This window comes from Acipenser ruthenus, chromosome 3, assembly GCF_902713425.1.
Source record: "Acipenser ruthenus chromosome 3, fAciRut3.2 maternal haplotype, whole genome shotgun sequence".
Taxonomy (NCBI): Eukaryota; Metazoa; Chordata; class Actinopteri; order Acipenseriformes; family Acipenseridae; genus Acipenser; species Acipenser ruthenus.
In genome coordinates this window covers 3,047,352-3,071,912 of record NC_081191.1, presented here as the reverse complement: position 1 = coordinate 3,071,912, position 24,561 = coordinate 3,047,352, and the positions used below count along the sequence as shown (strand labels likewise).

The 24,561-nt window shown below is 38.2% G+C and overlaps 1 protein-coding gene across 1 annotated transcript in view; it reads left to right on the top strand.

The window, feature by feature from the left end:
• The first annotated feature begins 304 nt into the window (after positions 1-304).
• The window catches only part of dgat1a (diacylglycerol O-acyltransferase 1a), a 42,929-nt gene continuing 18,672 nt past the window's right edge, over positions 305-24,561 (top strand). Inside the window, exons 1-5 of the mRNA XM_034058325.3 lie at positions 305-725; positions 9,838-9,925; positions 19,205-19,245; positions 20,190-20,275; positions 22,609-22,661. Coding sequence (XP_033914216.1) covers positions 487-725; positions 9,838-9,925; positions 19,205-19,245; positions 20,190-20,275; positions 22,609-22,661 — 507 coding nt within the window. The 5' untranslated portion in view covers positions 305-486. The remainder of the gene's footprint in view (positions 726-9,837; positions 9,926-19,204; positions 19,246-20,189; positions 20,276-22,608; positions 22,662-24,561) is intronic.

Genomic DNA, 24,561 nt, shown 5'->3' with positions numbered 1-24,561 from the left:
TTTATTATTATTATTATTATTATTATTATTATTATTATCTAACCCTTTCAGTCCTAGCATATGCCGTCAAAAATCGCGGACACTTTAATCCCAGTCTGAGGCAGTCTTCAGTACTAAACGGGTTAAAAAAAACGCCACTAGTAAAATCTTAAAATATGTTTTGAGGGGGCTCCTAAAGTGTAATATAACTCAAAACAGCAAACAAATGCTTCAATCTCCCTCTGTCCTTGCAACAAAAGGTAAAAGCACTACAACTCCCAGAGTTCTTCGCGTCTTAGCTGCAAAAAAAACAAAACTACAACTCCCATGGTACACAGAGAAAAGACAACGTCTTTAGACAGCGAGAGATGTGGTATTGCCAAGCTGCTCCTGCAGCTGTCCCATGAAAAGGAAGCGACTGTGTTGATCGGGGGTAAAAAGCAAAAAAAAAAACTTGGTTAAACTTTTTTTTTTACAACGAAGGTGTTTTGATGTGTTTTAAAGAAAATGGGGGATAAATTAGAGAAGGTGCCCTTTAGTCGGAAAAGGAGAACCACTATCTCAGGAGGGTCAAGTTTGAAAACAAATGGCAAGAAGTCGGGTTGTGTAGAAAATAATGATGATAACAATACTACGACCCACACCATCATTAACAAGACACACGTAGAGAAAACAGCACAACAGCCAGTCACTGGGAAGCCGACAAAAGAAAAGGGAAGACCTGAAGCCCTTTACGACAAACTCCGGTACGTAAACATTAATATACCCATTGATAAACGCACATACTGTTACTAGCTCGACTGCATTTTCTGGTTTGCATGCATCCCAACTCTGGTATTCTGGGATACTTAAAGTTCAGGGTGCAAACATGTTTAACTCATTATAACCTTTATTACACATTTCTATTTACATTTTCTTATTCTAGTAATCATAATTCTTACTCAAAACATGTTTTCTACCAAATAAAACATATGCCTTTTTATTATTATTATTATTATTATTATTATTATTATTATTATTATTATTATTATTATTATTTTTATTTTAACTCGGAGAAAAATACATTATTCAAAATGACCTGATTATTGAGCATACAGGTTCTGGTGGAGTACGCCTTATGGAAGTGAAGTTTCTGGGTGTGACCCAAAATTCTCAACCTGCTGCTGAAGGTTTATTTCCTATCTGAACCTTTCCTTGTAAATGATCATGCTCGCTGCAGTGCAAACCAAGCTCCAGTGAAACTTACACTCCATAGTTTTGTTTTTTTTCCCTTCTCATTATTATTAGTTTTTCGGGCTGCTGTAAGTACCATTCCATTATACAATTGTTATGTTGAAATAGTGCTGCAACTTCCCTTAAGGCACGGTCTTTACACAATATAGGTGAAATGCCATACAGTGTTGAAAGGCAGTTAGTTACCCAATGCTGGTGTTTAATAATGTGTGCAATGCTGCAGCTCGCTCAGCAAATGGACTTTGTGTCATTCTCCACATCATTGATGAGCAAATTGTATAGCAGCACCAGAATGAGTTTATAAAAACAATTGGTGACTCAAGGCAATGGCAGTTTAGTTAAGGAAGCTAAAGATAGTGGGGTTCTAACTCTACCATTTACAGTTATGAGCTTTTATCAATAATTTCTAATAACATATATCAGGGAAATGACCTGGTACTACTGCAAATCTATGTGCTGAAGTGTCTTTTACTTTATTACTATCTAGTAGTCGTGTACCTATTTTAAATCTCTATTTTACAGCATAGGGTACAATGAGAAAGATATATTGCCTAGGGGTGTCATGGTATCAAATTTTGACGGTATGGTAACCGTCAAAAAATATACCACGGTTATCGTCATACTGCGGTATAATGTCATTTGAAAATGATACTCTTAGAAACGGGGCCGGCTGCATGCCATGCAATTAAGTGGTTTATACAATTATCCAGTATTCAAGTAACTGGAGTTGACTGTATATAAAAAAGACATACAAAACCAAAGCTCTTCAACACAAGACGCTTGGGCAGTGGCAATGTGTGTAGAGCTAAACTGAAAGAAGAAAACAAGATTTGAGAACCTTAGTTACTGTACAGTAGCACTTCTTTAATCCCACGTGTCAAACTGTAAGTGTTCTCCACTTGGCCTAATTACAGTTTTTGTTGTAGCGTATTTCAGAATATCCTGTGTTCACAAGAAGTAGCTCTCGGTAAACCATTTTCTGTTGCGTTACTATAATTGTAGTATAGACAGCTAATCTTGAGGTATAATATTCCTGAAGAATCAACTTGGATGCCTTACAACTGGGTTCACAGATCTGTATTGGCACTAATCAAGGACTACTTTACCGTAAAGTAACATTGGGCATTCACAGCTCCAGATTAGTGCTAACCTGGGTCTGTGAAAACAGACAGTAATATTTAAAACCAACAGCGCTGTTTGCCAGATTGACGATTTCTATTTATTAATAATACTACTTTATACGTTTTCGGGAAACTTTTAGCTAAATATATTTTTCTTGCAGTTCTGACTAAATGAACACAACACTATAGTTATATTTCCTGCAGTCTGATTTAATGAACAAAAGCATGACAAATCTACAGATGCCTTGACCAGACTGCACCCAGCTACCTCCAGACCCTCATCTCTCCCTACACCCCCACTCGACCTCTCCGCTCCGCCTGCACTAGAAGACTGGCTCTACCTCCGCTATGCTCCCCTGCCTCCAGAGCCTGCTCCTTCTCCACCCTTGCTCCGCAGTGGTGGAACGACCTTCCTACAGATGTCAGGACTGCCCAGTCCCTGACCACATTCCGGCGCCTCCTTAAGACTCACCTCTTCAAACAGCACCTGTAGAACTCCTCTGTTGTATCCTGAGACACTATCACCCTTCATTTAAATGTGCTTTATTTTGCTCTTATCTGCCCCCTATTTTACTGCATTTAATCCTGTACTTCAGAATACTGTAATCTGCCAAGTGTTTAACCTGTAGTATTTTGTACTTAATCAATCATATCCTGATGTAACTATCACTATTTAATCATATCCTGATGTAACTATCACTATTATCTGCTGTATTGTTGAATTGTGGTTTGTCACACTTTAACAAAAATTATTGTATTTCTTGCTCTTATTGTATTACTTGTATTGTAACACTTGAAATGTATTTGCTTGCGATTGTAAGTCGCCCTGGATAAGGGCGTCTGCTAAGAAATAAATAATAATAATAATAATAATAATAATAATAATAATAATAACAAATCACTCCTGGCATTTTCTTTAGCAGAGAAAGTAAACCCACAATATTTAGGATTAGATTAACTGTAATTATAGGGGATTAACCCGCCGGTCCTTTGAGATTTAATATCTAATTAATCCGTTTAAGAAAAAACCTGCCAGACCTCTTGGGTTTGCAAAATCACCCCAGGAGTAATGGGGTTGTAAGCAAAACTTCTCATGTGTTTTTAGTGTGAATAAATTACCTGCTTGATTTACGGCATTTAGTGAATTGGTAAGTGAGTTCATCTCACAGACTGATGCTGCTGCCAGGGTTGGGGGTCTATTGCAGTTTCAGTTCCATTTCCAATTCCTTCTTAAAATCAATTTCCAATTCCAATTCATTCAAAGGAATTGCTATCTTAGAGAAATAATAATAATAATAATAATAATAATAATAATAATTAGGGGTGCACTGATAAGATTTTACCCATATTGGCCATTACCGTTAATTAATAATATATTGTAAACCACTGCAAGACATATGGCCTATATTTAAACTGTTTTAGAATTATAAATGTTAAAAAATGAACAGATCGTTTAGTTGTATTTGACAAAAATGAACAGGTATTGTTTACTTGTTGCATTTACTTTAGAAAATTAATACAAAGAATAACATAGTATTATATTGTGCGCTTGACAGCAATTTATACATTTGTTTTACAACAGTCACACAAAAATAACATTTTGCATTTGCACTAGTAAAAACACTTCTGTAAAAAGTACGCAATGTTTGCTGTCAAACTTTGCATATTATAACTTCTACCTTTACTGCACAGTAGAAAAGAAAAATGTAGCCTATGCAATGTGAACTGCAACAACATTCGTTAAATTCTTATTTTAAATTCTTAAAAATGCAGCCCAGCTTAAACTGTTAACTTAATAAAAAAAGAAGAGGACAGAAATATTACATTTCCGGTTACAAAATTCAAACTTTAATTTGTTACTTAACAAAAGAAGGCACAGTAATTCATTTCTTCTTCAAAATGCAGCCGAATACACCCACAACCAATGCAGATTAAGCAAGATACACAAAGTACAAGAGGCCATATAATAATAATGTAATGTAATGACCTGGCAGTCTCCGCTAACTAGGAGGACTTGTTTTGTAGGGATGTGCTTTTGGTAAATTTTTATGAACGTTTAAATGCTTTGAAGTGTCAGCGTTTAAACCATATCTACATACACACACACTCTTTATATTACATTCTGATACTGACAGCCGTGGTTAGTATTTTCTAAGCAAATAAACCCTAAATAAGCAAACAACGTTTTAACATCGCAAAGATTTAACTACAAAGTTAAAAAAAAAAAAAAAAAATGTACACATCAAAGTAAATATATTGAAATGTTTATGTTTATAGTTTTAAAGTTGCTAGTGGAAATATAACTATATACATATTGAACACATTTTCGGATAGTAAAAAAAAAAAGAGCCGAACATCACCCACTGTACAGCGCTAATGCAAAATGGCTAAAGGAAAGCGAGTTGTTCTTACAATTGAAAAAAAGTTGGAAATAATTTCAATTCTGGAAAAGGTAATTACCAGGGATAAAAGAGCACAATATTTTGGAATTGTAAAGAGCACTGTGACTGGTATTAAAAGGTCTGCCTCAGAGATTTAAAAGTTTGCGGTCTTTGATAGTAGGGGTGGGATTTTTGAGATCTATCGCTCGAGTCGAGTACTTGAGCATGACAATTTCCGAGTACTCGTATCAAACGCCACTCTCCTCTACATACTGTACTAGTGTACATAAACCTCCCAAACATTGCCACAAGTCCTAATTTAAATGTCAACCTAACACACAATCAAGTAATATATTAAGTGATTAATATGTTTGCCTTCTTGTGCAGTTAATTGTATATGGTCAAGTATTACTAAATAACATAAAGTATTCAAATTCACGTATCCACACAACTTTACATTAAATTGTAAAAAGAGATGCCTGGTGTACCTGTTTGAACTGTGTCTGGGGGGTCCTTTACTTTAGTGCAGTAGTTCCAACATACAAATAAAAATTGTACAAAACGTAAACGGCTGTTCGGTCCAAAAGCTTACAGAACAATTTCAAGTGAAAAAAGCCTTCCACCATTGTGAGGATTGGGAATGGGGTCCATGAGTCTGTGGTAATTGCTGCTTTTGAAAGTTTTGTATGAACAGCTGCAGCACGATTTTCTTTAAGTTTTTCCAGCCTCGCTGTTATTGTTTTAGGGGTCGGCACAGTATTGAGATAATCTTGCATCGATTTAAAAACCACAGCATTCACGATTTCACACGCACTGTCATCATAGGGGATAACGTGATCACGCCCTGTTCAGCCAAATCTATAACTTTTTATTGCCATCAGTAGCTCCATCCATAACAATTCTGAATGTTTTCATTTCAAACGGTAAAGCATTGAACTTGTGTTTTTGTGGGATGGCAATTTTGTTTGGCATAGTTATTTACATAGCACAGTTTGCTCGTCCGGTTCCTCAAAATACTTCCAACCGTGGCTTCCTTTGTTTAGAGATGCCATTTTAAATATTGAACAAAACTCAGAAAAAACACTTGTTATTAAACGTTATTACTCCGCCGTGGAATTGATACCAAACCACGCCCACTACAGACATGAACACACACAGTGCACCAATGAAGCGCCAGATCGACCAAGAATAAAACCCGCCCCACTGTCAATCTTTCTGTTGTACCAATTAGAAAATCTACTTGGAGTCAATTGCCAAACCCCTTCCTTTTTATAATATCCGCCCTTACTGTGGCACTAGAGCAGTCTCGTACGCGACGGACTACTGATGATAAAATTTTAAAATTAATGCATACAAAATATGCGTTTGGTGACATTTGTCACATGACCGGTTATACGTCTAGCATATTATTAAATGTTTAACCACTTCTTTATAGTTTTACACATTTAAACGTTTAAAATTCCCATCCCTATTGTTTTGCTGTTTGGACGCGGGGGTGTTGGGGGCACAAGACAGGCGAACACTCCAGAGTCTTAACTAGTCAAAGAGAGCTTTTTTAAAAATCATCAGAATAATACCCTTGCAGTTCATCGTTGGATTTAATGTAGCATCAAGTCTGTTCTGTTGCACACAACTCGGCTATCCTGTTGTCTTCAGATATTTAAAAAGAAAATCCAAACGCTGCTTTTTTGAGCACTGGGAAAATGCCTGACCAAACACTACATTCTGTGCTGGAAGAAATTCAAGCATGAATATCGGTGTACATTATCGACTAAAATAACAAACTGCAGATTGCCGATTGTGTTTTTTCCCTTATATACGTGCCATGCTGATAGGTTACCGATTATCGGTGCACCCCTAATAATAATTGTTGTGATTGTTCAGCTGCTTTAATTTGAAGCCAATTGTAATGAATAACAGTGACTTCAATTTAAGTAATACGTTGCCACTGTGAGAGGTTCATTTTAACAGAATAAATGCTAATTGAAATTTTGATCGATGTGTTGGAAGTGATTAATTGGGAATTGGAATTGGCAATTGGTTTTAAAAAAGGAAATGCAATTGAAAAACAGGAGTAGATCTCGGCCCAGAGTGCTGCTGTGCTGCACATCTCATTAGAGAAGTAGCAGCACCACTTTAGTACTGACCTAACTTTAGGTTAAGAAGAGTGACCTTTTAAGAGGTTTAGAAGTAATTTGCAGTAGAGTGGAAAGCAGGTTGTGAAACTACAACCTGCTGGGGGTAGAAGGAGCAGGGCATGGTACTGTACAGGATCTCTTCTCTCCTATGCGGGGGTAGAGCAGGGCATGGTACTGTACAGGACCTCTTCTCTCTCTGCGGGGGTAGAGCAGGGCATGGTACTGTACAGGACCTCTTCTCTCCTATGCGGGGGTAGAGCAGGACATGGTACTGTACAGGACCTCTTCTCTCCTATGCGGGGGTAGAGCAGGGCATGGTACTGTACAGGATCTCTTCTCTCCTATGCGGGGGTAGAGCAGGGCATGGTACTGTACAGGACCTCTTCTCTCTCTGCGGGGGTAGAGCAGGGCATGGTACTGTACAGGACCTCTTCTCTCTCATGCGGGGGTAGAGCAGGGCATGGTACTGTACAGGACCTCTTCTCTCTCATGCGGGGGTAGAGCAGGGCATGGTACTGTACAGGACCTCTTCTCTCTCATGCGGGGGTAGAGCAGGGCATGGTACTGTACAGGACCTCTTCTCTCTCATGCGGGGGTAGAGCAGGGCATGCTACTGTACAGGACCTCTTCTCTCTCATGCGGGGGTAGAGCAGGGCATGGTACTGTACAGGACCTCTTCTCTCTCATGCGGGGGTAGAGCAGGGCATGCTACTGTACAGGACCTCTTCTCTCTCATGCGGGGGTAGAGCAGGGCATGGTACTGTACAGGACCTCTTCTCTCTCATGCGGGGGTAGAGCAGGGCATGGTACTGTACAGGACCTCTTCTCTCTCATGCAGGGGTAGAGCAGGGCATGGTACTGTACAGGACCTCTTCTCTCCTATGCGGGGGTAGAGCAGGGCATGTACTGTACAGGATCTCTTCTCTCCTATGCGGGGGTAGAGCAGGGCATGTACTGTACAGGACCTCTTCTCTCCTATGCGGGGGTAGAGCAGGGCATGGTACTGTACAGGACCTCTTCTCTCTATGCGGGGGTAGAGCAGGGCATGGTACTCTGCAGGACCTCTTCTGTCTCTGCAGGGGTAGAAGGAGCAGGGCATGGTACTATACAGGACCTCTTCTCTCTATGCAGGGGTAGAGCAGGGCATGGTACTGTACAGGACCTCTTCTCTCTATGCGGGGGTAGAGCAGGGCATGGTACTGTACAGGACCTCTTCTCTCTATGCGGGGGTAGAGCAGGGCATGGTACTGTACAGGACCTCTTCTCTCTGTTTCGGAGGTAGGATGAAATTAGGTGTGGCTGGCTTGTAAACCAGAATTGTCCCAGCAGGGTGGGTATTTAAATAGGCTGGATTTGATGGGATTCAAACACAGACGCTGTAGCACAGCTTCGGAGTTCAGTTACGGTGCAGCATATGGAAACACAGAAATACAATACGTTATTACATGGTAATACAATCCTTGTGTGTCGGCTGGGGAAATCTGGAAGTGGGGGGTTGTGCTTCTTGTAAGAAAGATGCTGTCCTTTTGGAGGCTGTTTTATTATGAATACCCTGTTGTCAACTGTGTTTTTGGGTCTTGATTTTGTTAATAAAAAATAAGTTGGAACTGTGCTCATCTGCCTCTCACTTCAATGGAACCTATCCATTGACTGCAAAACATGGAGCAGGCCCATTGAGTAAACACTAGAGAGTACAGTAAAATCAACAAAAAGCTGTTGTGCAACTGACTGCCATTAAATTGAGGACAGGGAGGGAAACAAGTAGGGATTGGCACAGTAGATGCTTGCCTGAAGACTTGCAATCTTTCACTACAGCTTGGAACCATGTGCTGTACTGAATACTGTGAGAGTTGACAGGATTTCTTCCTTTGCTTTAGATAGCAAACTTAAACCCGAAGTGTGTTTGCAGCTGATTGTGCTCATACATTTATTAATATAATAGCCAGCTGGTGGGTTTTTGGAGTGTTGTCATGCTGGTGAGTAAATGTTTTATAGTACTGTAACTACTATCTAAAAAGGTGGGCAACGTATTATAAAATGTATAACTGCCTGTTTCATTCCCTCATGAAGCTGTATCAGGGATGGAAATAAGACCCCAATTGTATAGCAGTTTGATCCATTCCTGGTTTTACTACAGTAGGAGTTTAATAAGACACACTTGAGCTTGATACTTCTACACTGGGGGTAATCAGGCTCATTTTAAGACCTGGAATGGTGGTGGAGGGGAGGGACTGCTATGCAATAGGAGTCTTCTTTCCATTCTTATGTATACAAGTTGTATGCATCCAATATCCAAATGTATAAAAACAGTATGTGTTCTGTGGAGTGCAGGATGCTCCCTATAGCCTGGAGGTTGCCAGTTCGAATCCAGGTTATTCCACTGCTTCCCAGGGGGAGGCACACAGTTGGCCACGTGCCGCCCGGGTGGGGAGGGCTTATGTCGGCCAGGGTGTCCTCGGCTCACCGTGCACCAGCAACCCCTTAGACTGGCCGGGAGCCTGCCGACCTGCCTGTAAGTTGCCCAGAGCTGCATGGTCTGCTGTAGCTCTGAGGTGGCTGCATGGCGGACCTGCAGAGTGAAAAGAAGCGGACGGCTGACGCACATGTTTCGGAGGACGCATGTGTCCGTCTTTGTTCCTCCCGAATCACCGCGGGGGTGGCAGTGTACTGTAAATCAACCTTAAAGTCCTTTCAAAGCATGCTATAAACAGACAATACATTGTATTGTTTGTAGCTTGCATTTGAATAATGGCAAACCTGTGACGTCTACTTTCTTTTTGTTTGTTTTCCATTCTGTAGTGCCACTCCCAATAATTATTTCCACAGTCGTACTGTAGCAGACACGTGTGTTTGGTTTTTTTAATTCAGGTACTTGAGCATGGCTTTTCTATCACCCTCTCTCTCTCTCTCTCTCTCTCTCTCTCTCTCTCTCTCTCTCTCTCTCTCTCTCTCTCTCTCTCTTTCTTTCTCTTTCCCATTCCACAGCTGCCACAGGCTGCAAGAGTCCCTGCTCAGCTCGGCCAGTGGATACAGCAACTACAGGGGAATCCTCAACTGGTGTGTGGTCATGCTGGTGAGTACAGGTTTTAAAGCACTACTATAAAGAACGGTAACTAAACAGAAATGATTGTTTTAAACTGGAAATACAACAGGCATCTTAATATATTTTACAGTGTGCCCAGGCAGACTCATTGTAGTCATTGTGCAAATAAATCCTCTCTCTGAATAGTACCTTCTCTCTCTTTCTCTCACCAAACTACAGTCTATAGGAAATCCCATTCAGCCCATCTTGCTCGTTTGGTTGTTAGTAGCTTGAAGGATCCCAGAATCTCATCAAGCAGCTTCTTGAAGGATCCCAGGGTGTCGGCTCCAATATAGCCTTTATATATATATATATATATATATATATATATATATATATATATATATATATATATATATATATATATATATATATATATATAATATATATATAATTTATAATCTATATATAGTCATTCGAAAAAAAAGGCATAATACCACAGTAGTGAGGTCAACATGGCATATTCATCTGGAAGATTATACTTAACCATTGTCCCATATTTGACTCCTGTGTACCCCGAGACCACTTTCAAACACCCACCGTTCGTGCTTTTTAGGCTCTGTGAAGATTTACAATCATCCTCCCCGAACAGGAGCACCAAAGAAGCGAGCGAGACAAATAATCTTCCACTCTGACTGTGACCTAAGAAAAAAAAAAAAAAAAGCATACCCCATTGAAACACCTTTTCGTTAAATACATTCTTTTTTGCAGTTCTTTATCTACCCAGTTTAATTCACCGTTCCTGAATTATCAAAAATTATATTTAAGATTCTTTAATATTAACTTAATTTACATTATTATTCATTAAATTCACTTGCAATTTCAATCTTAACACCCGTTTCTGTTCTTTGGTATTTTTTTTTCAGCTACAGAAGAACTGGGCTAATAAAAAAATAAAAAAATAAATAATAAAAAAACTCCATAAATGAAAGTTCAGATAGCACAATCTATTCATAAATCAATGTTTCAGGGATCTTGGATGTCTTTTTTAATTTAATTTTGTTTCAAAGTATTACTGTTATTGATCCTAGCACTGAAAAAAATACATAAATAACAGTTTAGTCAATAGTCCTTTTATAGTAAGATGCAGTGATTATTACAAAATTATTATTTTTCTATTTATAAAATATTTACTGCCCAAACAACCTCTGATATGAGCCTGAAAAGTCCACATTCATGTATACCGACCTTAATGTAGTGTGTGTGGATGGACAACACCTGTAAAACTCAACTCTCCCCTTCTGGACAATATAGCACTCTGCCTTTTAATGCACTTTAACCCACACTTATCTGCTCTCTATTTTACTGTATGTAATCCTGCACTTTGTATTTCACCTGCAGTCGTATCTAACCCTGATGTAACTATCAACACTTATCTTCTCTTGAACTGCCCCGATATCAAATCATACTGTGTTTTGTATTTGCTCTTACCTGTGTCAACTGATCTGAGAGCTATGAGGAAAAAATGATCGTGATGAGTGACCTGAATATCCTTGTGAAATAAAACCCACGTTGATTTAAATGCACCGTGTGTGTAACACCTATCAAATAGACTACTAAATAGTTTAAAAATGATTTTAATGAAACACAGCAGTTCCCAAATGGTTCAACTTGTATTGGCACATTACAATAATGTAAAATGTAATTTACTAAAGCATATTGTTCAACAACGTCTTGCACATCTGACAGTTGTAAAGCTACAAAACATATATATTTCAGTGCACCGAGTTTATTTTTTTTTTATCTTGGTATGATCACTAGAATACGTTTCACAGACAAAGCAATAAAGCACAAAAGTCTACAACAGTTTGCTGTTACTATATATTACAGGTTTACTGCATAACTTTACTCCATGTAAGTGTGATGTGACTGTGCTGTGTTGCATAAGGGGGGGTATGTTTACATTCAGCAGCTGCGTGACGTGTTTAGTGCATGCGCCGCCAGTAATTTAGGGAGAGCCGCGACAGAGTTCATCAAACGTGTTCTTGTTCTTGAATACCTGTAATTAAATAGTACAGTTATGTTCAATTCCGGATTTGTGTCTCTTATTTAAAGAACTACTGCACAAATTGGTGGGATGTATTAAAATGGATGTTTGTGTGGGCGGATGTAGGATTTGCATTCGGTCCACCGAAATCCTATGTATTCAGCTGAATCTGAACCCTGCTCAAAAAGTAGGTATTCGGGCCGAAACCGAATCCTGGATTCAGTGCTTCCCTACAAATTATCAAAGAATGAAATTAAAGGTTATTTCGGTCTGAAAATTATTTTGGTGAAACGGAAAATATCAAACAAGCAAAGAATGAAACGGAAAAGAGACAGCTTCTTCGGTTTTTGAGTAAAGCGATATAATCAAATTGCGAAATGTGCTTTGAGCAAATGAACAGTTCTCAAACAGATTTTTAAGGTGCTGCTCAATCTGCGATTTTACATTTGTCTCTGTCTCTGCTGTCTCTGCTGTCTCTTCTTGACTTTTTTGTTCTTTGTTTGATATTTTCCATTTCGCAATTTGAGATAACTAATTCATAATAAATGCTCTAATTTCCATACTCTGTTCGCAAGACAATTGCTTAACCTTCAACACCACACCCAGCTTGAGGCGGTAAAGCCCTCACAATGTTAATATGCAGGAAATGAATGGTGTGTGTGTATATTTCACGGCATAGCCTGTGAATGCCTACTTGTGCCACTCTGCAGTCTACTTTAAAATGATACCCTACTTGAGGTGGCACATCCAGACTATCTATGTGATTTCCCCCTTAGAATGTGAGCTAATATTCAATGCATAAATGTGCGAATAAGTACCTAACTTCAGCCCTCGAATGGGGGATAAGTAACTAACTTCAGCCCGGTCCTTCTGTGAAGTTCGGAGCCCCATCCAGAACAGTCTGTGTGTCAGTTTTGGGTTCCAGCCAAAGTTAGCTGTGATTGGCTGAACGTGTCGGCAGACAGCAAGCCCTGATTTCCTCGATGGAAGAGGGCGAGGCTGAGGGGAATGATTGACACTTTGTGCTTGCACAGTTAAATTAAAACGTATATAAATAAACTGTGGAGCAAAACTACACAGCTCCAATAAAGATCTTGCACACCCTTTTAGGGAAGCTGTTTTTTTGTACACAGCTCAAATAAAGAACTTCCGCACCTAGCGTAAGTTGAATTTCAATTTAAGGTATGCTGTTTTGTTGTTTTAATAGGTGAGTTTTTTGCTAATAGATGAGTTTGCATTATATTTACTTTTTGTTACTTTCACTTCTCATACGTTTCAGCTTAGCATTGCCTTCATCAGGAGAGTGAGACCAACTAGAGAATTGAAAACAAAGAGGCAGGTCCATGGTTGAGACACTTCATGCGGCATGATGTTTAATGAGGCACTCATTACTCCTATAGTCCCTGCTTAATGAGGCACTCATTACTCCTATAGTCCCTGCTTAATGTGGCTAATTCTGTGAAACAAACCAGGCCACGTTACTACTTTGTGTCTGATAATCTGTAAATCTGTTCATGTCTACTTTAACAGTTAACTGTTTTGGGGTGTGTTCAGTTGATTTACAAATTCTGCAGTTTTTTTTAAATTATTAAAAAAAAATTTTACTGAAGATTAAGGACGAGACTCATTGTTTTATGTTTAATTGAATGACCTTGGTGTACAAAGAGTCCATTATATTGGTTATTTAGATCTGCCACTGCTTTATACAAATGAACAGACGCAATTGTGTATTCACCGAAAATACATGTCTCTAATGTAAAGTGGCACCGTGGTGGATTCAACACTACCTCCATGGACGAGAACAGACTGCTTCACTGTAAAATACATGTCTCTAATGTAAAGTGGCACCGTGGTGGATTCAACACTACCTCCATGGACGAGAACAGACTGCTTCACAGTAAAATACATGTCTCTAATGTAAAGTGGCACCGTGGTGGATTCAACACTATCTCCATGGACGAGAACAGACTGCTTCACAGTAAAATACATGTCTCTAATGTAAAGTGGCACCGTGGTGGATTCAACACTACCTCCATGGACGAGAACAGACTGCTTCACAGTAAAATACATGTCTCTAATGTAAAGTGGCACCGTGGTGGATTCAACACTATCTCCATGGACGAGAACAGACTGCTTCACAGTAAAATACATGTATCTAATGTAAAGTGGCACCGTGGTGGATTCAACACTATCTCCATGGACGAGAACAGACTGCTTCACTGTAAAATACATGTATCTAATGTAAACTGGCACCGTGGTGGATTCAACACTATCTCCATGGACGAGAACAGACTGCTTCACAGTAAAATACATGTCTCTAATGTAAAGTGGCACCGTGGTGGATTCAACACTACCTCCATGGACGAGAACAGACTGCTTCACAGTAAAATACATGTATCTAATGTAAAGTGGCACCGTGGTGGATTCAACACTACCTCCATGGACGAGAACAGACTGCTTCACTGTAAAATACATGTATCTAATGTAAAGTGGCACCGTGGTGGATTCAACACTACCTCCATGGACGAGAACAGACTGCTTCACTGTAAAATACATGTATCTAATGTAAAGTGGCACCGTGGTGGATTCAACACTACCTCCATGGATGAGAACAGACTGCTTCACTGTAAAATACATGTATCTAATGTAAAGTGGATTCAACACTAACTCCATGCACGAGAACAGACTGCTTCACTGTAAAATACATGTATCTAATGTAAAGTGGATTCAACACTATCTCCATGCACGAGAACAGACTGCTTCACTGTAAAATACATGTATCTAATGTAAAGTGGATTCAACACTATCTCCATGCACGAGAACAGACTGCTTCACTGTAAAATACATGTATCTAATGTAAAGTGGCACCGTGGTGGATTCAACACTATCTCCATGCACGAGAACAGACTGCTTCACTGTAAAATACATGTATCTAATGTAAAGTGGATTCAACACTAACTCCATGCTCAAGAACAGACTGCTTCACTGTCCACTGTAGTTACTTTGGCATGTGCTTCAATTTGCTGTTCAACTAGCAAAGAAACAAATGAAGCAGCTACAGTCTGCTTAGAGAAAGAACAAAGAGCAACATAAGAGAATCCATGTATCATACTGTGGATTCTTAAAAGGGTTTTGTTATCAAAGATGACTGACAGAGCAGTGCTGTATCCAGCGCCAGCCTCCAGCCTGGCTCTTTATAGAGCTAGCTGGAACTGTTTACTTACTTGTATTTCTGTTAACTCCTCTTCTGTATGATCTAATGCAATTACTTTGGGTAATAGAGACTAAAGGATAAAAATATCGGAGAATATTTGTGGAGTAAACCAAACTCCAGGTACAGTGGGGAGGGGAAAGTGAGGCTGGTGGAGTACTGTCTACATCTGTAAAATAGTCACCATTGCAGAAGACCATTTTTTTCTGCAATAGTAACTGTGAAGACTTGTAGTGCATTGACTGATTGTAGTCACATTAGCATTGCCCATTGTGTACAGTGTACAGTGTATTGAAACTGGCCCAGTATTAAACTACAGAATTTAAAAAACAGATTCCAGTATGAATTTGTTTTTGAGTTTTATCACATAGAAATGTTTATTCTTTACAGTGCATCTGAGATCAGTCACCCCAGCCACCAGTATCTCCATCAGATTGAACGTGGCTACAGTCAGCCATACTTTTTACCCATGTGCTACTGAAGAACACCCTGGCACTGCAGCCTCCTCAAACTGGCAGGGGAAGCTGTACTTTTCTGTGCTGCTGGGACGCTGCTGCTGTGTAATTCACTCTCAATGTGTTTGATGTTCTCTCGCATGTGGTCTGGCTGGCCTCTTTTTAGAAAGCTTCTTGATCAGCTGCCCTGCTTTGAGGTTTCACAGTGTTGCTGTTCTTTTTGCTTGCATTGCTGTAGCTTGGAAACCTGGACTGCCACCAATAATTCCAGTCCCATGAATCTTGTGTCGGAGGATTTATTATTTAAAAAGAAAGCAAGGCAGAGACTGGTCCGTATTCCCTGTATTATATCGTCCCTGCATGGATTTTAACATGCCTGAGCCCCAACTGGATACAGTAGAATTTTTAAATGCTCCATTATTTTAAAAACATTTCAATTACAGATTACAATAATTACCACAACGATATCTTTATCCAGTATCAAGAGGCACCTTTTGTCCCTGCGGTAGACTGGAACAGCACATTCTTAATACAGTAAAGCTTTTTCTCAATGTTAACTATGCCATTTTGTTTGACCCGTTGACCTCCCCAATGCCATCGCCGTTTAACCTGATACTGGATCCACAGTATCTTTCTCTCGCTGGTTACCCGTGCCAGGGTTCAGTCAGCGTCCCTGATGAAGAGGAGCAGTACAACCAGAGCAGCAGACTGCAGTACATCATTCCTAATCGTAAGTGGCATTGCTACCCAAGAGCATGCAGATTATTAAAATTAGAACGGGAGATTAAATCATCCCTTTCTTCAAACCTTCTTTGAAGCAGGTGCAAAGCCAATGCCGAATCTTCAGGGAGGAATTGAATAAATCTAGCAACAAAACAATTAAGCTGCAACATAGAGCAGTAATTAGTATTCTGATCAGTGTTCTAATCTGTATTCCAGTAATATTATTTTAGTCCTCTCCTGAAAAATGTACCCTGCACTTGCATTATAAAACAGGGCCCACATTCTTTGTTGGGCTAAGTTTTTATAATTATAATTCAAAATGCTTATGAACAGTAAATGGATAAAGCATGGGTAGCAGCCCACAATGCATCGTAGATTCATCTCGAAATGTTTTCTGTCTGCCAATGCAAAGTGAAGCTAATTAATACCACTTACTATACTATTTTGAGCGTGTACAGTGCAGTGCGGTACAGACGCTTTTAAAGTAGGGGTTGATTTAGTTCATAAAGTGGTATATTTTAATACTGTCACTCCCTGTTGATCAATTAAAACATGCCTTTGTGCCATGGGTATGAGATCAGACTAGCAGCGGGTGCTGCAAGTCTCTTTAATGTATCTGTCTGTAAAATATGCAAAATACCAGGAAGGATCCTTCTCTGTTTTAAAGAGATGTCTGCCTATACAGGGATGGCAATAAGACTCCTATTACATAGCAGTTTCATCCATTTTACTACAAGCTTGATTAACCACTGTGTTTAGTTAACAAGCTCAGATGTGTCTTATTAAACCCATAGTAAAACCAGGAATAGATCAACCTGCTGTGCAATGGGAGTCTTATTTACATCCCTACTTTAGATCACTTGAATAGAACCCCACAGTGTTTGAAAGCAAAACCGAACCAACTGGTCAAGGGAAATGTGATAAAGGAAGATCAAGCGGTTTTCTGGCTGACTGGTGTTGTGTTCAGGAAGCAGCCGAGAACAAGCATAGCTCCCGAGAGAGAGAGAAATACAAAAATAGCAACTGGTATATGGATTAATAACGCAGTTTAACCCAGCACACCGGGCTTTCTAGTGAAATGCACTGCACAGGTTTTCACACTGCTCTGTGTGCAACTTTATTTATTTTATGAATGGATTTGTTTTGTTTATTTAAATGGTGTACCTCTTGTCTGTGCTACTGTACATAAAGTAAAGTTTTAGAAATCCAGTGAAATGTTATTATTTATTCGGAATTAGTCGTTCCTAGAGGCCAGTATTGAAAGTACTTGAATACCTTGTGGATTTGAATTATGTTTAACATTATACTGTTTGTAATGCTAAAGTAATGTGCTTTTGGGTTTGCGTGAGGTGGAAAAGGGGGCCTGTTGCTATAATGTTTGCTGTATAAATGCGTATTTAAATGTAAGGTTTGTGAAGAATGATTGTAGTATGCTGATGAAACATATAGTGTATAGTGTAGTTAAAATGCATCCTTAAACTAAGTAATCAAATGAAACCTATTTAATAATGGAACGATTCCAATGCTGGCTTCTTCCACCTTCCCAGTTGACTATTTGGTATGCAGCTTTTTAAAACGTCCTCTCGCTACACCCTTTTTACAGTAACCCTCAAGCACTGTAGTACCTTTTACATCAGCAATATGTGTGTAATTACAGTGAGGTTTTATATCGGTTTATTAACGTAAAATAAAAATGAGATTGAAACAAACCTCCTCCCTTCCCTACAGCCATTGCTTTATTTTATTATATCAGTTTATTAAAGTAAAATAAAAATGAGATTGAAACAAACCTCCTCCCTTCCCTACAGCCATTGCATTATTTTATTATATCGGTTTATTAACGTAAAATAAAAATGAGATTGAAACAAACCTCCTCCCTTCCCTACAGCCATTGCTTTATTTTATTATATCGGTTTATTAACGTAAAATAAAAATGAGATTGAAACAAACCTCCTCCCTTCCCTACAGCCATTGCTTTATTTTATTATATCAGTTTATTAAAGTAAAATAAAAATGAGATTGAAACAAACCTCCTCCCTTCCCTACAGCCATTGCTTTATTTTATTATATCAGTTTATTAAAGTAAAATAAAAATGAGATTGAAACAAACCTCCTCCCTTCCCTACAGCCATTGCTTTATTTTATTATATCAGTTTATTAAAGTAAAATAAAAATGAGATTGAAACAAACCTCCTCCCTTCCCTACAGCCATTGCTTTATTTTATTATATCAGTTTATTAAAGTAAAATAAAAATGAGATTGAAACAAACCTCCTCCCTTCCCTACAGCCATTGCTTTATTTTATTATATCAGTTTATTAAAGTAAAATAAAAATGAGATTGAAACAAACCTCCTCCCTTCCCTACAGCCATTGCTTTATTTTGGGACCTTTCCAACTGTGCCGCTTTATTGACAGGCTTGATCCGGATTGCACCACACACGCAAAGTCATCCAAAACCCCCATTTCATAGCAACCAGATTCAAAGACTTTCATTGTTCAGTGTTTCTCAGGCTTGATCCGGATTGCACCACACACGCAAAGTCATCCAAAACCCCCATTTCATAGCAGCCAGATTCAAAGACTTTCATTGTTCAGTGTTTCTCCGGCTTGATCCGGATTGCACCACACACGCAAAGTCATCCAAAACCCCCATTTCATAGCAGCCAGATTCAAAGACTTTCCTTGAAGTACTGTGTGAGGAACTGTTGACACACCATGTTATCCTTGTGCAGACCTGGGGTCAATTATACTTCCAATTACTTACAAACTGCACATAATAAAGATTCCTACAGTGTCTCTCTCTCTCTCTCTCTCTCTCGTCCCAATCTCTTTATTACTGTATGATTATTGGAACAGTTACTAATCGAAGGTTCTCTCTCTCTCTTTCTTCCAGGTATTGAGCAATGCACGCCTTTTCTTAGAAAACCTTATAAAGTAAGTAATCAGAGTGTCTTGTAATGTACAGCATTCTCTCAGATGGAAATGCATAGCCTTTGCAGTTTGTGTCCAGAGAACAGTTTATCAATTGTGATGAAACTTGGTGCTATATATGCCATTCTGGGGGCTATAAGGAGGAAGTGCCATTCAGAGGACCATGCTGATAGACAGCTGTTTACTGTATCCCTTGCTATCATACTTGTTTGTTCTTGGTGTTGTGTGCTGTGTTTAGCTCTGCAGCACCACAGTGCTGTGCCTCAATTGGCTCTAAATGTTGCACTGTTTCCAAGGCTAGTTGGCTGTACAGTGTAGTCTAATAATAGCCTGACCCCAGTCACACTGCTAAAACATGCTTGCTCTACTAAACCAGCACTTGCTTCACTACAGTATTTCAAGGTTAATTATGCAAAAAATACTGTAATCCAAATGTTCTCTAAAATTAGGAATGCAAAAGCAGTTGAGTTTAGTCGTACCCCCCCTCCTAAATAATATGCTGTACCTGTACACTTTATAACAAGTGGGCTATTCCATGGAAAATGTTACTGCAGTGCTGTAATTATCTACCGAACAATAAACTGGTGTTTCAACATTGAACATTTACAGGAGGACCCCAGGGTTCATGCAAACAAAACTGTAATGTAGGACATGGGCTGAAGCTTTGCAACACTTCAGACTCTGTCTTCTTTGCATGGTTGTAAATCTGCCAAAATGTTACTGTACATATTTATATGGATTTCAAGGGAAGAACCAAGCAAGCTATTCTGATACTAGTGATAAAAACTTACAGTAAAAATGGCATTGAATACAAAATAAGGATTTGTGAACGTATACAGAAGTATAAAGGGCATCTGATCAGAATCACTTGCAGTGGTACATGTTGGGAGTCAGTTTTGTCTAATCTTTAACACTCACACTGTTACACATTATTATCTTTATTACAGGTATGGCATATTAGTGGATCCAATCCAGGTGGTTTCCCTCTTCCTAAAGGACCCATATAGCTGGCCTGCCCTGTGCCTTATTATTGGTATGCATTGTGGCCTCGTTTGGGTTGAACCTTCTGTTCATTAATATCTGTGTTTCCCTTTACCACTCAAACAGTTTTGCATGCCAATGTACAGAAGTGGATATTTTTCAAATAGCCTTGCCAAACCTCTCTTATTTGCACAGGTTGATTTAAATTGGGGCCCATTGAACAGCCTGGCTCTCTGTTTGTACTGCCTTTGTGTGTATGTAACCAAGTAAAACTGAGCTGTCTAGTATCTAGATCTGCATTGCAGTTGCACTAGAAAGGAAATGCTAATCCTTTATGGAAAAAGTGGAGGAGCAGAGCATGCTGAACAGGCAGGTGCATCATGACAGAGAGATATTGAAACCTGAAAACTATGATGTGAAAGTAAATTGTGAACACAGACACTTCAGAAACATTCAGTCGTTCAGGACAAACTTATAATATACTGTGTGTGTGTGTGTGTGTATATATATGTATATGTGTGTGTATGTGTATATATATATATATATATATATATATATATATATATATATATATATATATATATATATATATATAATAAATACAATATTAGGGCTGTCAAGCAATTTTAAAATTGTTTATCTTGATTAATTTTGAGATTTAAAAAAAAATGAATCTGTTAATTTTGGTTTTAATTGCATATTTAATACATTTACTGCATCTGTCTCATTTGAGTTTGTTTTAATACTGATGCTATTATTATAATAATTATCATCGTCCAAAAAACAGCCCAGCATATAAACCCTGTGTTCCTATTTCTGGATTCTGGATCCTGTTTGTTCATCCCTCTTTATAGTTTTATATTTATTTACAATCCTGCATTTGTTGTTTTAAATTGTTTGAACCAACTGCTAAATCACATTGGAGTCAGTTTATTACTCACCATAATACATTTAAAATTGTCCGTTTCCTTTACTCATAAACTGATGTTTTTCATTGCCGTCTAAATAATTTTAAATTCTCTTTTATTAATAACTTGAAATTGCCTAAATAACACAAAACATTCACTGAGTAACGGTTATATCCTCCATAATTGTAAATAATATTTTTTAAAATAAACATGATTATTGAAATAAAACAAAGCTACAATGTTAACTGGTCTGCATTTGGTAGCTACTCACTGCAACAGCACTGGTTATAGTATCGTACTTTGCTGGGTTTTGCAGCGATCCTGAATTTCTAAGAGAGTACTCTGTCGAAACCTGACGGGTCTCATTGGTTGTTGTATTGTTGTTGTCTGTAGTAGAAGAACTACCAGAAAGTGTATTTTGAGAAGTGAAAGCATGTTTAGCACGCAGGTGGTACAGCAGACTAGATGCACTTCTGTGATACTGGAACTCACTTTGACAGAAGATACAAGTAGATACAAGTAACCCTCTTTCTGTCCAATCAACCGTCAAAGTTTTCCTCCTTCTCTTCACACAACAAAGCAAAATGGCGGACAACATAAAATGAATTGCAAAATATGCTACAAAACAAAGATGCTGCAAACACTAAAATTGTCATTAAAGCTTTGCTTTGAGTGTTTTCTGACTTCTTAAAATTCAAACAAATCCAACTCAACGATGTAAATAAATAACAAACTCAACTGACTCCCCTGAGAATTCTATGCCACAGTGAGAGTCACACTATGCAGAATAATCTTTAATAACTATACGCGATGGACTTCAAAAACATTACTTTCTTGACACAAATATCTTACTTTCATAAACATATGCAGACCTCGGCTCATAGTGGGAAACTAAAGGCCCCTCGAAGAACTAGTTACCTCCTGTGGCTTTGGGCATTATAGTCCCTTGTTGGTAACTATAGTTCTTACCTCAGGGGCCATAGCTTCCCACTATACGCCTCCTCTCCCGTCCATATATTAGGGCTGTCAATCAATTTAAAAAATTGATTGATTAATTTATGGGCATTAGTTGACTAATCGGTGCACATATTTAATAAAATTCTGCACGATGTTAAATTGTAAAAAAAAATTAATCTGCGATCAACTCTTTAGTTTAATAGATGAATAGTCTATTGGCTGTGTAATCATCTCCTGAAATTATATATATATATATATATATATATATATATATATATATATATATATATATATATATATATATAATAAAAACCTCTACTCCTGACTGCTGTCATGTACTGTATATAGTTCCAGTTTGAGCGGGTTATATTGAGAGATTTTCTTTTGAGGTAGATGAGCAAAGCTTATAAAATGTGAAACGTTCTCAGGACGTCTATACGTATTTTGTAGGTCACCAACCTTGCCTTTTTAATTTAAAAATTAACATGTGCTCTAACTTGTTTTTTGTTTTGTTTTTCAGTGTCCAATCTATTTATACTAGTGGCTTTGTACATTGAGAAAAGGCTGTCAGTGGTGAGTATTCTCTGCATACACATGTCCCTAATGTTCGAAAGCCATGCAGTAAATCAGGGCTGACGTACACCGGGAATCCTAAAAAGGTGCTTTTACTCCACTAACTAAACAATGATTAAGAACTCTGTACAGGTTGGGAAATCTGAATTTGTAAAATTGTTTGTTTATTCTGGATCTGATACTGCATTACATCTGAAAGAAACTGGGTCCAGGCTCATAGTTCAGTCCTTGACTTAAAGCACAGTATGACTCCTCTGTTTCTGATAAAGGATACAGCTATGTAATGAAGAGGGATCCGTTTGCTGCGGAATAACACGGAAAAACGCAGATTTTCTATGATCACACAGATATTGTATGTTTTCTGAGATTTTTTAGTTTTGCACTTGGGAAGGAGCAAAAAACATTTAAGGTTTTTTTTGTTTGTTTGATAATAACCAAATCAATACATGTACCATATATAAACATTAACACAGGCAACTATGCTGTAAATTTACGTAAACATACCTAATAAAACCTGCTTCCGGTATCAAAGTTCAGTTTAAATCACTATTCAGAGCTGTTCAAAGACGCCGAAAACAATAAAAATCAACCCTAAAGATCGGATCAATGAGTTTAACAAGGATGAATTTCACGACGATGGTAATGTGCTGTACTGTACTTCATGCAGCAAGGCTGTAGATTACACGTAGGCAGACCATTGTAGAACACATGGGAAGCTCTAAACATAAATTGAATGGAAGGAAACGCAAACAAGATGAGGCTGAAACAGCAGGGCCATCAAACACTGGAACAGACCACTGTGTTTGGATCATTTCAGCATCTTACACCAGCCAAAGAACAGCGTGAAACACTTTCAGATTTTGTCAAAATGTGTGTAAAAGCCGACATTCCTCTATACAAAGTGGATCAACCAGCAGTTTGAGATTTTTCAGCAAACACATTAGGGAGGTGGTGCCATTCCAAAGTCAGACCAATTGTAGCTGGAATGCTGCAGCTGTGTTTTAACAGTAGCCGTCCGGATGACGAAGACTGACTCGGCACTGAACTAACTGTATTATTATTTATTTATTTTTTACAACGGGGAACTGTTTGTAATATTTGAAGTAAAAAACAAAGTATTTGCTTAGAATTTGAAAGTGTAACCATTTTTATTTGATTTATTTAGCAGATGCATTTATCCAAAGTGACTTACACACGTTACACTGTAATACAAGGTTACAGTTCAAGAATAATTAAAGTTATAAACTAAAATACAACATATAGACACAACAAGTGTAACAAGAACAACAATAAATACTTCCTGTGTTAACTGTTACCCAATAGCACTGTTTGTGTGTCTTAATGTGGCAGGGAAAACTCATTTTTAGCCCTTTTTATTTTACTCCCAGAATAACACAGATTTCTTTTTTTTTTATCTGAGAATTCCTTTTTTTTATTGCGGGAAAACTATGATTCCTGGTAATGATGTATTGGCAGCATATTTTTTTTTACCTGCTTATAAGTCCTGTCAAATAAGAAATGCTTTCAGTTTGAGAGTTCCACACATCACATGTGCAGAACAGATCATATCTTTAAAAGAATGAAAATGTCTTGGATTGTTGTTCCCACACTAATCAGATAAACAGCTGCTCCTGTGAGGTACTTGCATACAAATATTGAACATAGTCTAAAATAGTAAAAAAAATTTCAGACATTGAAAGTATAACTCTTGACTGACTATGATTATCGTTACAGATATTATTTGGTAATACAACAAGAACAATAACTACCTGCATGCACATTTCTGCAGTGAATACAGCTGTGCAGAGCATTTAACAAAGCACATGTTCCAGCTCACATGACTGGTACACTTGGTAGAGTCCTTTTGACTGACCTGATTGAAAACCTCTTTGCAGCTTGT